The sequence below is a fragment of the Neodiprion virginianus genome, chromosome 1, assembly GCF_021901495.1.
Source record: "Neodiprion virginianus isolate iyNeoVirg1 chromosome 1, iyNeoVirg1.1, whole genome shotgun sequence".
In the NCBI taxonomy this organism is placed as follows: Eukaryota; Metazoa; Arthropoda; class Insecta; order Hymenoptera; family Diprionidae; genus Neodiprion; species Neodiprion virginianus.
In genome coordinates, this window is record NC_060877.1 from 8,111,159 (window position 1) to 8,124,294 (window position 13,136).

Sequence of the window (13,136 nt, forward strand, 5' to 3'; positions counted from 1 at the left end):
GGAATGTAGGATATGTTATTTGTCATTTTTCAGGACCGGAAGCTTTTAAATATGGCGTCAATCAATTATTTTTTTTACCGAGATAGACCTACAAAGATAAACCTATATATTTCCACTCACGCTGATATCTCCTCCCATACTCTTTGTCTCCTCCTGAATTATATCTTTTCGATAATACGATCGTAGCGCCATCAGCGTTACGACCGGCTTCAAACTAGGTCCATGGGTTGGAAGGCTTGTTCATTGTACTGGAGTGCCAATCGTGCCAACCAAGCATTCAACGGCCATTGCATGCAGTCACGTATCGGTACTCGGTGGGTTTTAGTTTATGCCGTAAAGTGAACCTGAAATTATTGTCGAATATCGCGTTCATATTCTTGACTTGTAGTGACGACAGGTTAGTATGCCTCTAATTCTTCCATTAGTGCTATCTACATTAATTTTTTACCCATGTGTTTGTCGGTCAAATTTTCATCGCTGTATCATGTATACTACAAACCAATAGAACGAATATCTATGGCGTCGTGCAGTTGACTGCTGATATGGTATCTGTGTTGTGTCTGCGTGATGCGTGTGTACGTAGCGCCTCACATTTTCACGTACTTCAATTTTACGCACAGATGCAATTATTACTGCTAATTACAGGCTGTCCAGTTGTACCGGAAGTCCTGGACGTCTTGAAATTACCATGGCAGTTTTAATCGGGTGCTCAAATGTTCTAAAGTGTCTGAATAGTGTCTGAATACGTATGTTCATTTACGTTGATCTTATCATCACCATTCTGTCATTTGGTAATCTTGCAAGTTTATTGAAACTAGCTTTCTATGGCAACCCTGTACTGCATTATGAGTCACTTTTAGCATCGCTGTTCTCTTTGATATCACGTAACGAAAACTCTGTCGTACACAAGTATAAGTCTGGACACTTGGGTCTGTGAATCGTACTTTTAGTGGTTGGTTCACTTTTGGTTTTTAGCCACAAATTGTAAGTGTGATAAGCCTTAACTATTGAGAATTTAATTATGCAAAATAAATTTTTTGAAACTTGATGCTTGTTCATAATTTATCTCAACTTTGATGTATTGTGTCTGTTGGACTGGTTGTTTAGCATGTGTAATTTCTTTTCAATTCACTCAAATCTATAAACTTATGTAAAGATCAGCGCAACAGATAATTTATATCTGTGGACTGAAAATTCTGTTCGTTTACTGATGATTATAAAATTTTACTTCAGAAATAATCCTCAAAACGTCACAGTCTTGTATTTATTGTTGTTTTATTTGCTACTGGCCAAACATATTCAGTACTGATCTAATCTCTGTGATATCACATTTCCGGCGTAGAAATTTGTATGTTGACAGGATCAAATAAATAGAATTCTATAGGAAACTTGATCGACAATTGCCCGATAAACTTTTGTATATTTTACCGTCTGTTAATTACAGGTAGATACCATGCAAATGTTGGTTGAAGAATAGAAAAGGGTGAAACAATCAGAGCGAATAGAGTACTTCGATAAAAAAGTATATTTTCCAAAGTTTGTCATGTGAGTATAAACCTTCAGAGCGCCAGCACCATGGAATGTCAAAACTGTTGTAAGTCGTTATAAAATAGTCATGTTCATGAAGATCCTTTTCAAATACTTTGCAGCTCAAGTGGAAACCCAGGATCAGGAAATATAATAAGTACTTTTTATAATGCAAAATCTTGCGTGTTTGTTGGCCGATGTGAATTGCAGTAAAAAAAATTGCATACTGACAGTGTCCTTACTAATATTGTTTGAGGACCCAAATAGGTACGGATAAAATACAATACATCCATAAGCATCATTCCTAATCACCATAAATATTTGAGTCACTTAAGTGACTAAGAACAAGGCTGAAGCTAGCAGCCAGAATTAGCAGTCAAACGATTTAATGTTCATTCGAATAAGGTAGTGGAGTCTGAAAATCAAGCTGCAGCTTCATTGACTAAGAGCAGTCTGAAACAGACATTTATACACAGGAAACTATAGAAAACTGTTGTTTTCCCTTAACTATTATGATCCCTCGTTAAAACATGATTAGAATATTCTAAAGTATATTTCTTGAATAAAATCAAATAAGTTTTGTAGGTAACGATCCGAATTGAAATAATTTGAATCAAGTAATCTAAACTACAAAAAAGTGACTGAAAGCCATTAATAAATTCCATCACAATAATTTTCTGGATTTTGGGCCTTGCGCCCTCTTTTTCTCTCGTTACTGCAGTTCTTTTTCTTTGAGTTTCACTGCCAAAATGATACAAACCGGAGTTCAAATAACCGGAGTCAATGACTGGTGTCTGAATTTTCAAGAAGATTTGCAAACATTTTTATATGACAGACTAAATTATTAGATGGCAGCAAGTAGTTTGCAACGATGCTAACTGTCATTTGCAATTCTTTGGCGAATGAAAAACTAATCCTCTGTTTCAAGAAGTGTACCACCAGGGCAGCCAGTTACCCACCTGGACTTTGCTTTAAAGAAGTATTATGCAATATATTTTTTTCTTTGAATCATACATCGAAAGCCCTTCCAAACTAGTTTACCTCCCTTTGTCATAATTAGTCGCACATTATTTAACATGAGATTAAGTTATTTATCAATGGCTTTCAAGGAAGTATGGTTGATATTAGTAAAGTACAAGACCTAGAGTATGTACAACAATGCTTTGCTACTATTTTATACTTCTCAAATTTCATTATGTGATTATTAGTATAATGCGTTATGTTTGTGTGTTACAGCAAATCAAGAATCAGTTATGAATAGATGATGATATCGACCACGTTGCATTGCAATTTACCATTCATGAGATCTAATTCATGTTGAAAACGAGGTGTATGGTGTGGGTGAAACCATGATAAATTCTGACTTTGTCAAGAACTTTCTCGACGTCACAGAACCATTGACTCTCAAGTAGAAAAGGTAGGGATTACTGAAAATTGAGAAGATGTTACAATATGCTGATTAGTTTTGTAGATTGATGAAAATCTATCAAAGCCATGGGTTCTAGTATGTCCAGTGATAGCGACTCAAGTACAACCGATATTAAGAAGAAAAGTGTCAAGACGACTGATAAAGATGAGAGAGTTTGGACAGAAATGCATCCATGTAAAGAATGTGCTGTGGTAGTAGAACGTTTACCTGAAGAAGAACTGGCCAATTTACTGGCAAGGAATGCAACTAAATTGAAAACTATGGAAAAATTTCGCCCACGTAAGACGGGATGCTTCGCGGTTTCAAGAAACCAGCAGCAAACCAAAACATCCGACGAACAAAATAATGTGAAAGATCTGAATCTGACGGACATCATGACTGATGGTAATTCTGAGGTGATTACAAAAAAGATTTCAAGTAATCATGCAGCTAGTAAAAAACGCATTAAAAAAGCAAAAAGGAAGAAGTCACTCAACAAAAGTACATCTTGCAGAAAACCCAACGTGAACCATTGTCATGATAAATCGCGCGAATTTCAACTCTCGTTACATACCAAAAAATTGGATAGTGAAAAATCCACTGAATATCAAGATTGTGAAAAATATCCAAGTAGCAGAATTCCGCGAACTGATGGCATGTGTAAAATTGAAAATAGTGAGAAAAGTTTGAAGGTTTGTGTAAATGAAGCGTCAGTGTCAAAACGATTCAAGCTGTCTCTCAAAAGAACATTAACTTCTGATGAAGGTTTACGTAACAAAATCTCAGAGACTAAAAATCTGAGTGAAACTAAAGATGAAGATTTCGAAAATAACGTAAAGATTGCTTGCAAGAGAAAATTATACGCTTCTCAAAAAGATGCGGTGAATGTTCCTAAACTGAGAAAGCGTGTAAAAGTTGAATATTTGTCATACACTAATCGCAGATCAATTAATAAACGTAATTCTCTGCGCAACAGAGATTCGGATCATGTGGACACAGTTAACATTGATCGCAGTCAAAATCAGAAAAATGATGATATGGTTCCAAAGAAATCATCACACCTGAAATCTCTACATGTTGCAGTTAAACGACTGAAGAAGCAAGATACGACTACACCTAACAAAGTTGACCCAGTGGGGCCCTCAAATCGACACACAGAAAAACATGAAACAGTTTTTAACAATCTGAGTAATATTTCACCTATCAAAGCAACAGTTCAAGATCAACATATAGCCAAAGAGACTAGGAACAGACTGATTACAGATTATTTTTTCAAGATTGATAAAAGCCGTGTTTTACCAGAAAAAACTGTGAAATGTTTGGAAGAAAAAGAAATGGAGGATGCAGTATTGAGAAAGAAATGGAACATTCACAAAGATGTGATTATACCGTTGATAGATTTTAAAGCATTGAAAACATCCGAGTCGGGATATGTTGCCTCAGAAATTGAAAAACTTTATCAAAAATATTCTTCTTCATTTGTTTTTGGCAACCTCTCAAATCCAACTTTAAATACATCTCACTCACCCTACAGACGATCGTCTACCAATTTCATTGACGTGTCTTCGATGAGTGACAATGTGGTGAAGAGTCCTCAAAACTCAGTTCACACTGTTACAGTTCAAATGGAAACAAGTGCATTGTCTATCAATGACAAACCTCCACATTTGGAAAGATATTCACCAGTAAAAAGTGTAGAAGTTTCGTTGAACGACAATTCATCTATAATAAATTCTGAACCAGGACCAAGAGATGCAGAGAAACCAACAAATCGGATGGATCATACAGAAAATTTTTCTCCTCATACCAAAGAAGAAAGTAAACGACATATGGATAGGGAATTGCCGCGTCTATCTTGGATCACAAATAATCATGAAATTAGGAATCATTTTAGTCGGACTTCAGAAAAGTCATTCAAAATAGCATCTGCTCTTACAAGACGATCATCCGTTTCTCCAAAGAAACGAAACACCTCACGATTAGTCCAAGATAAACCAGAATTAAGTAATGCACACGTTCCTAGGGCGGAAATCACTACTGGTGTACAAAAAGTAACCAAAACACCAGAGAAAATTTGCATTGTGTCATTAACAAAGAACATAGATTTTTTGTTTGATAGTGATGAAGTGCGGAAGAAACTAAATAGCACGACGTTAGTCAGTAATAATTCTATACATGTTGTAAATCAGCCAGATACATGTTCAGTTTATGGGTCGGAAACAAAACAGCCCAAAAAATCATACGGATCTGTACCTGCTAAAGAAAAAGTGGCTAAAACATCTTTTCCTCTCAACGGCATGACAATGTTAAACCATTCCGTAATGGATGAACAAGATATTTGGATGGACCTGGGTGAGAGCAGTGATAACGATGCACCCAAAATCAATACAGCCGTGGAAAATGATTATACAGTGCAACAAAGCAAAAGTTCAGAAATAAGTCCGAATCTCCACAACACAGTAGTAAGTGAAACGGTACCTTGTAATACCACGAAATACATGTGTACTGATTCTTTTGCTATTAACGATCTTGCATATACGATTGAAAATTGCAAAGATAAAAATGCTAGCACAGATATCAGACGGCCGGCTGAGTTTACCCAGAACTGTCTGTCATTGATAAAAAATGTAACATCAAAGACGACTCAGTATCATTCACCAGATCGACCTGCTTGCATAACTATTGAAACTCGCTCAAGTGGAGAGGAGACATCAACTGGAAGTGGTATAGTTGAGAAGAGAGATCACAATACAGACCACAGCGAAATAGATTCTGATAATCTTACTAAAGAAATGTCATTTGTTGACAATTATGTTGATACATTTCCATCGCTCTACATCGATGAAGATCCTCAGTCTTCTGATGCACAGGATATTCCTGCTATTGATATAGTAGAACAACCTGAGTCATCTGTTGACAAGGATAAAAGTGAATCTGATCCACTAGCTCTGACATGTACAAAGTCGGATACATCGACTTCAAATGGTTGTATCAGTAGTGTAGTAGTCGAAGTTGATCAAGCTGATGACGATACTGAAGTATATATGAAAAAAGAATGTATTTTTTGCAAGAAGACATTCAGAAGCACGTACAACTTGGGAAAACATTTATCAACGTTGCATGTAAGAAGTACAAGTAGGATGTGCACCATCTGTGATAAACAACTGGCTACTAAAAATGTAGTCAAACATTATCTTGAACACTGTGGTTGCACAGACATATCTGAGCTTTGTGCCACCGAATGCATTATCTGTAATAAAAAATTCAAGAATCGACGAACCCTTGGTTATCACATTAGACGTATGCACCGTATTGAAAAGAAACATGTTAGTCCGAATATAGCATCGAAAACTTCTAAATCATATACATGCACTATGTGTCGATCAACATATGATTCCAAAGAAGATTTGTTTTTGCACATGCTGACGCATACTGAACAAGACTTGCAGGATACCTACGAAGTTGAAAAGGTTAAGAAACAGCTTGAGTCAATTACAGATGCTCGAGAAGTGATAATTCCTGAAAATCAAGCCAGTGGCATTTCTGAGAGCGAAAATGCTAAAGCTGAGGAACAAGTACTACCCAAACTCACGGGGACTAGTAATAGTCCAACGATATTGGCTGCTGCTGCTGTTTCAACTTGTGAATTCTCAATTTGCCTTTGCCATAAAGCTGAACGACTCGAAATGTCATATGGTGTAATAATTGAACTTGCGATAGTGTGCAAACAGTGTAAAACATTTTTTAAAACAAGAAAATGCTTTGAAGATCATTTTGACAGTTCACTGTGCGCACGGAATAGTTTGAGCAAAGTCACGCCAGCGATGTTTTGCAATAAATGTCGTGTAATTTTAAGTTCCTTGCAAGATATGCACTCGCATATAAAGAAGCACACTGACCTTAACGTAGAAATGTATATATCATTTCTCTGTAAACATTGCAATGTATTTTTTTTTTCAATCGGACATCTATTTTACGAGCATTGGTTCAATCACTGCAAAAATCCTCTGTATATTGCTGATCATTCGGTATTTCCTAATAATATTAAAATAAAGATCATCGAGCCAAACTGTACAAAAGATAGCAATAACGACGAACCCACTGAAAGTCTTCTAGTAGCTGATTATCAGTGTCATTTTTGTAAAAAACCATTTCGAACTGAAGTTGAGTTAAAAAAGCACCTTATTTCTAACCACACATGTTATCAAAAAATCAATTCTCCACCTCAAGTCAGCAAAATTATCAACCCGTGCTTTAAACTAATTTGCAGTATATGTAATAAAGATTTCGCTGATAAATCAAGATTTGATACTCATGTTGAAGAGCACAGAACCATTAAAAATTTACTACAAATTCCTAAAGACCTGTGTAAATCATCAGGGGATAATCCGCTTTCTTGCAACATATGTAAAATCGAATATGACACAACAAAAGATTATGAAAATCATTTGATCAAACATGATATAATTCAGGAAAAATATGTTTGCAATTATTGCGCGCTCATGATGGATAGTATTAAAGACTTTGAACATCATTCCACGGAACATAAAGGTACACCAGAAAAACCAGTTTCATGTAAAGTCATATTCGCTACAGCCAAGTTTCATTGTAAGACTTGTAAATTATGGTTTGATAGTCAAGCTATATTGGATAAGCATGTTTCAACACATAGCAATTCGGTTAAATCAAGACCAGAACTTGTAGAAAAATTAATTGAAAAGTCTGCGAAGGCTGTTGAAAAAACAAGCATCACCATGGAGACGAGTCAACAAGAACCGAATAACCAAATTGATGACGCAACCGCTGTTATTGAGAGAAATCGGCAAGAATCCATTAAAGATGTTGAGGTAACAAGCACTACCATTGAAAAGAATCGACAGGAATCCACTGATCCAATTGATGACGCAAGTGCTATTATTGAGAGGAATCAGCAAGAATCTATTAGTGAAGTTCAGGAAACAAGCACTACCATTGAGAAGAATCAGGAATTTTTGAAAGGAATCAGGACTGACCAAATTAACGATGCAATTGCTATCATTGAGAAGAATCAAGAAGAATCACCGAACGAAGCTGAGGAAGCAAGTGCTATCACTGAAAATAATCACCAAGAATCGATTAGTCGAGTCGAGAAAACCATTGCTATCATTGAAAGAAATCTGCAAGAATCAAACTACCAAATTGTACCTGATGAGTCTATTTCTACGCACAAAAAAATCACCTCGGGCAGGTCTATAGTAATTCCCAGTGTGATAGACTTATCTGATAACTCGAATTCTATGGATATTGAAATACTGCCTGGTGAGAAGAATGCACTAGAAAAAGAGTTGACCACAAAAAATTCTTTCCTTGAAGAACAGCTGGAAAAATCGAGTGACGAAGAACCTAAGAAGTTATCATTCTTACGTGTTAAAGATTTGAAAGAACTTCTTCCATACACTTGTAGCAAATGCAATGCTGAGTTTAATACGGAGGAAAATCTCAACAATCATAATTGTAACGAGTCGATAAAAGCACGGGTTAGAGTTAGTTACATTTGTAAAACATGTACAGAGATTGAATGCGATACTGTTGTTGATTGGCACCACCATGTGATGAAACACATCTCGATAGGATCTACCCTAAATTCTCCTGGCACTTGGGCGTGTATAATCGATGGACCGCATGGGAAAAAGACTTGTATATGTACTATTTGTCGCACGTACAGAAGTGATATCCTCAATGAAATGCAGCTTCATTTATTACATGGTCACGCAGAAGTTGCTGCTCCTCTTTTCAACTGCAAATATTGTCAATCATTTAAAACTGACGTAAAACCAGAAATGGAACGTCATTTAGCCGCTCATTTTCGAAGTCTAGAGACAACTCCTACCTCAGCTACCTCAAATAGCACAACAAAGCCGTTTCGACAACTTGATAATTTCATCAATTCTCAATCAAATTCAGTTTTACCTGTAGGTGGTTCAGATACTAACTCATCCGCACATCTATCAGTGAAAAATTCAAACAACGTCGCACAACCAAGTTTGGCAATACCTGTTAATAAGGAGAGCAATAATATTCCATCACCTCTTACAGTTTTACACTCTAATAACTTTCAGCAACCAAGTCCAATTATATCTGTCAGGAGCTTGGGAAATAATTTACCACCGATTTTAACAGCTGACAATTCCAACAATTTTCAACACCCTGTTCCGATTTCACCTGACAGTAGTTCACGTAACAATTTAACTCCAACAAAACCAGTCAACAGTACCAATAATTACCAAATACCAGTTTCGATATCATCTCTACCCATTACATCAGGCAACAATGTGGTACCCCAATTTACTCTGGTTAGCAGCTTCAATAACATCCAACAACCAGCGTCAATGATTCCAATAAACTCCAATAATAGCTCACGCACATACACACCGGTTGAAAATTCTAACAACTTTGAACTAGGAGTTCCATTTTTACCAGTTCCCATATCGGAAAATAATTTGTCACCAGACCAGCGAGTCAATGCTTCAGAATGGTTATCGACAATAGTTCAATCGTGTCAAAATCAATCCAATAATAATCCACAGTTTAACGGTATCGCCAACATGGTATACAGGTTACCTACACCTGCCGCAAACTCTATATACTCTTGCAGTATATGTCAAAATTATCAATGCTCGACAGAGCAAGAATTAAAGCATCACGAGTCTCTACATCAGCAAACTGAGTACAACGAACCATCGAAAAAATCATACCGATGCAAGTTGTGCAAACAATATCTTTATGGTTCTGAAGATAATCTGAGAGCACATGTACTGACGTGTCACAAAAGTGGAAAGTCCAACGTATCTGAAAATCAAATCCCAACAGTCGCAGCCCATACGTCATTTAAATGCAACCAATGCCCCCAAGTCTTTTCATCTTATAATGTATATCTGCAGCACAGAAATACATTTCATACTTTCCTTTTTATCAATCAACAAGAAAATGAAACTCAATTGCAAACTAGATATCCTTATTCTTGTCACATATGTTCGACGGGTTTTCTACAAGAGACTCACTTGCAGGCTCATGTCAGGCAATTGCATCCAAATGACCAAGTGGCACATCCAAAAATATTACATAATCAAGCTTTGTTCAAGTGTGGTATTTGCAATTTACTTCTTGTATCCGAAACGGCATTGAATGCTCACATGAGGTCGCACAATATTATAAATCAGCAGTAGTTTAGTTAATTCTTTTCAAAATGTTCTAACATCATTTTATATCTCTTTTTACCTCCAATTTCATTTTCATCATACAAGTTCATAATTAATGTTTCTTGATACAAATATCAAGTTGTACATAAAACCATCACTATACGCGGAATATTGTAGAATAAAATTTATATTCATACACGAAGATACTGCAGTTTGCATATGTATCGCTTAGTACTCATTAGACATAAATTAAGAATGTTGAATAATAATTGTACTACATATAATTGAATGTGTATTAGGAACGATATTTTAAGCCAATACATTCGACTAATTCTTGAAGCTTCTGAGACTAGTATAGATTAATATAGTTATATCACAAACGAAATTCTCACTAGAAACAGAGCGTTTGGCGAGCTGGTAGATTTAAGAGTCGAAAAATTTTCTGAATGCACCAGAAAAGTTGTTATCTTAAGATACATTAAAGAAGAATGACGTGTACCATTCTCCTTTTTTTTCAATCCCAGTCGAATCGTTATTCTAGCAAATATAAAATTCTCAGGAGATTCCACATCTGATATTTACCAAAAATCTTGACCATGTTTCATTGATGCGAAAAAAATGACACATTTACATTAATATTTTTATACATTGCTGTTTCTGTAATTTTATAATGTAAAAACGGAATATCGGTCGAAACTGTTTGACATAATACCGGTATAGTATGTACATTGGAGTAGATGATAATAATCGAAAAGTGCACTTGGTAAAAATTAAAATTCAAGTTTGAATGCTTCACTAAATGACAGTGATGTTATAATTCATATTGCACATGCAGACTAATTAATATTTACAATGTTATCTACAACTTGAGAGAGAAACGTTCCTTTAAGTTGTAAAATTCTGCACTGGCTAATAGCTTACGACGTTTGAAATACTGTTGTACAATGCATTGTAATTTATCTCAGTTTACTCTCTTTATTACTTTCTGTACAATCCGTATGTGTGACCATTCTATCACATTTTCAACTATTACTTTTGTTTGTTTTGCTTGTCGTGACTCTAAGTACTGTAATCTCTATTAGACAAACCGACTCGTTATTTGCACTCGATTAATATTAATTTACTTATAATCAAATTTAATGTAAAAGTTTCAAGTAAGAAAAGAAACATATTTGAAAGAATATACTCGAGCATGCAACAGTTTAAAATCATTTTCAATCAGGTATAATATAAATATTCTAAGTATTGTAATTAGCGAACAACCTATCGAACAATATTATTTTCAATTAATATTAATACGTTAATATTGTTAGGTCGCATCATGAACGTTGAGGTATTTTTCTAGTTCACACTGAGGGTATCTATCCGATATTTACGAATAAAAGTAAATTTGTAACTTGAATATGAATGAGCAACTGTTCTTCTATTATATTACGTCTTCTTTAATCAAATGTGTAAATTTCTCATTTATAATATATATATTATTATTTCTCGTTTTTTTTTTTCATTACCTTATATAATCAGGTCTAGTGTTGAAAATTGTAAAGGCTGAATCCATCGTGTTTTTAATTGCTAATGTAGAATGTTTTTTTATCGTTATTAAAATTGTGTACATTTGTGTTGGTGCCATTGCAATCTAATAATAATAAAATCATGGAATAATCAAATACACGAAAACGGATTAACGTACTATATTTTCAACATGACATACATGCTAACAACAAATTATTACTATCATTAACATATTTATAATAGTGCTTCAATATTGTCACAACAATAACCCCACGTATCACAATTCATGCCACAAATACAGATATTTGTATAATCATTAGAAAAAATAATTTTTTGTTATAACTTCGAGATAACTACTACGAGTAAATTATATGAATAATTATTATATTTTTCGCTTATTTTGACTGTAGATTTTATAAACAATTCGTGGTATTACATTGAATTGTTTATTGATAGAAAACCAATAAATTTCCTTGCGACGAAATCCTGCACATTTCTTATCAAGAATAAATATTAGTTGAATAATTTGAATCATTTTACAACTTTGTATCGTAAATCGGCTGTTCTAGATTATCCATCGTGCCGTTAAGAACAGTTCTTAAAGCTGGTTATCTCCCGAATTGTCCGGTATATTATTTAGTCTGAGAGGTTCTTCTCACCGAAATAAAGTTATGATCGGACGATCGAGTATCATCGCTTACGACTAGTCATAGCCGATTAGCTATACTATGGATACATTCGTTGTATATTTGCACGTGAGAAGAATTAGCCAGATTTAAATCAGACATTTTTTAAAATTAATCTGTCAATAGTTTTCGAGAAACTTTATTTTGCTGTAAAATTGTAAATATAAATGTTCAAAATTCGTCGATTATTTGCAACGCATTTTAATGCAATTTTTTTTTATCAACATATTGTGGTTTCATTGATAAAGATTCTCAGTGGATCGTTCATTTTCATTCCAGGAGAAAACGTAACAAATGATGAAAGCTGATGGAAACAAGTTTCTAATTGTTTATGAAACAAATTTTACTTTACGGGACGTAGGAATTTTATACTGGCATGAATTGTTCTCGATCTCACGATATTTTCACGTGAAAAAACTGATCGCTAAATCGCCAATGAATAATTGTAATTTTCTTCACCGACATTCACTACTATGAAAAAGTAATAATTTCGCATCCAGACTGTACCAAAGAGCATTCGTGTTGAAAGATACGAGACGTAAACAAAATCTCAAGTGGATGCTCTCGTGAGCAGACGGTAGGAAAGAAAGGTACACTCTGGCTTAGAATAGACTAAACTTACCGACAATATTACTACCACTGAATTTTTCATTTGATCTATTGCTATATAAATTAATGAACACTATATTTTGACATTTAACATTATTATTCTTACAACCGCATATTTCAGTTCTGATTGCCATTTCCGTGCTTTTTGGTAATCCTATATGACGCATGTTCGAATAGATGATTCATCGTATGGTTGTGGGTGATTTGAATTCACTA

At 34.8% G+C, this 13,136-nt stretch overlaps 1 protein-coding gene across 4 annotated transcripts; it reads left to right on the forward strand.

Annotated features, from left to right (window-relative positions):
- The first annotated feature begins 242 nt into the window (after nt 1–242).
- LOC124297061 (uncharacterized) lies at nt 243–11,609 on the forward strand. 4 transcript variants are annotated; one of them, XM_046747671.1, is made up of 4 exons: nt 243–397; nt 1,445–1,545; nt 1,628–1,794; nt 2,764–11,609. In XM_046747671.1, the coding sequence occupies exon 4, from the start codon at nt 3,022–3,024 to the stop codon at nt 10,138–10,140; it is 7,119 nt and encodes a 2,372-aa protein (XP_046603627.1). In that variant the 5' UTR covers nt 243–397; nt 1,445–1,545; nt 1,628–1,794; nt 2,764–3,021; the 3' UTR covers nt 10,141–11,609. The 4 variants fall into 4 exon arrangements, with proteins under 4 accessions (XP_046603627.1, XP_046603617.1, XP_046603636.1 ...); XM_046747661.1 differs by having other exon boundaries at nt 1,650–1,794; XM_046747680.1 differs by lacking the exon at nt 243–397 and adding an exon at nt 453–984 and having other exon boundaries at nt 1,650–1,794.
- The last annotated feature ends 1,527 nt before the right edge of the window (nt 11,610–13,136 follow it).

Coding starts and splice junctions, on each gene's coding strand:
- LOC124297061 (XM_046747671.1), top strand. CDS start 3,022: ATGGGTTCTAGTATGTCCAGTGATAGCGACTCAAGTACAACCGATATT.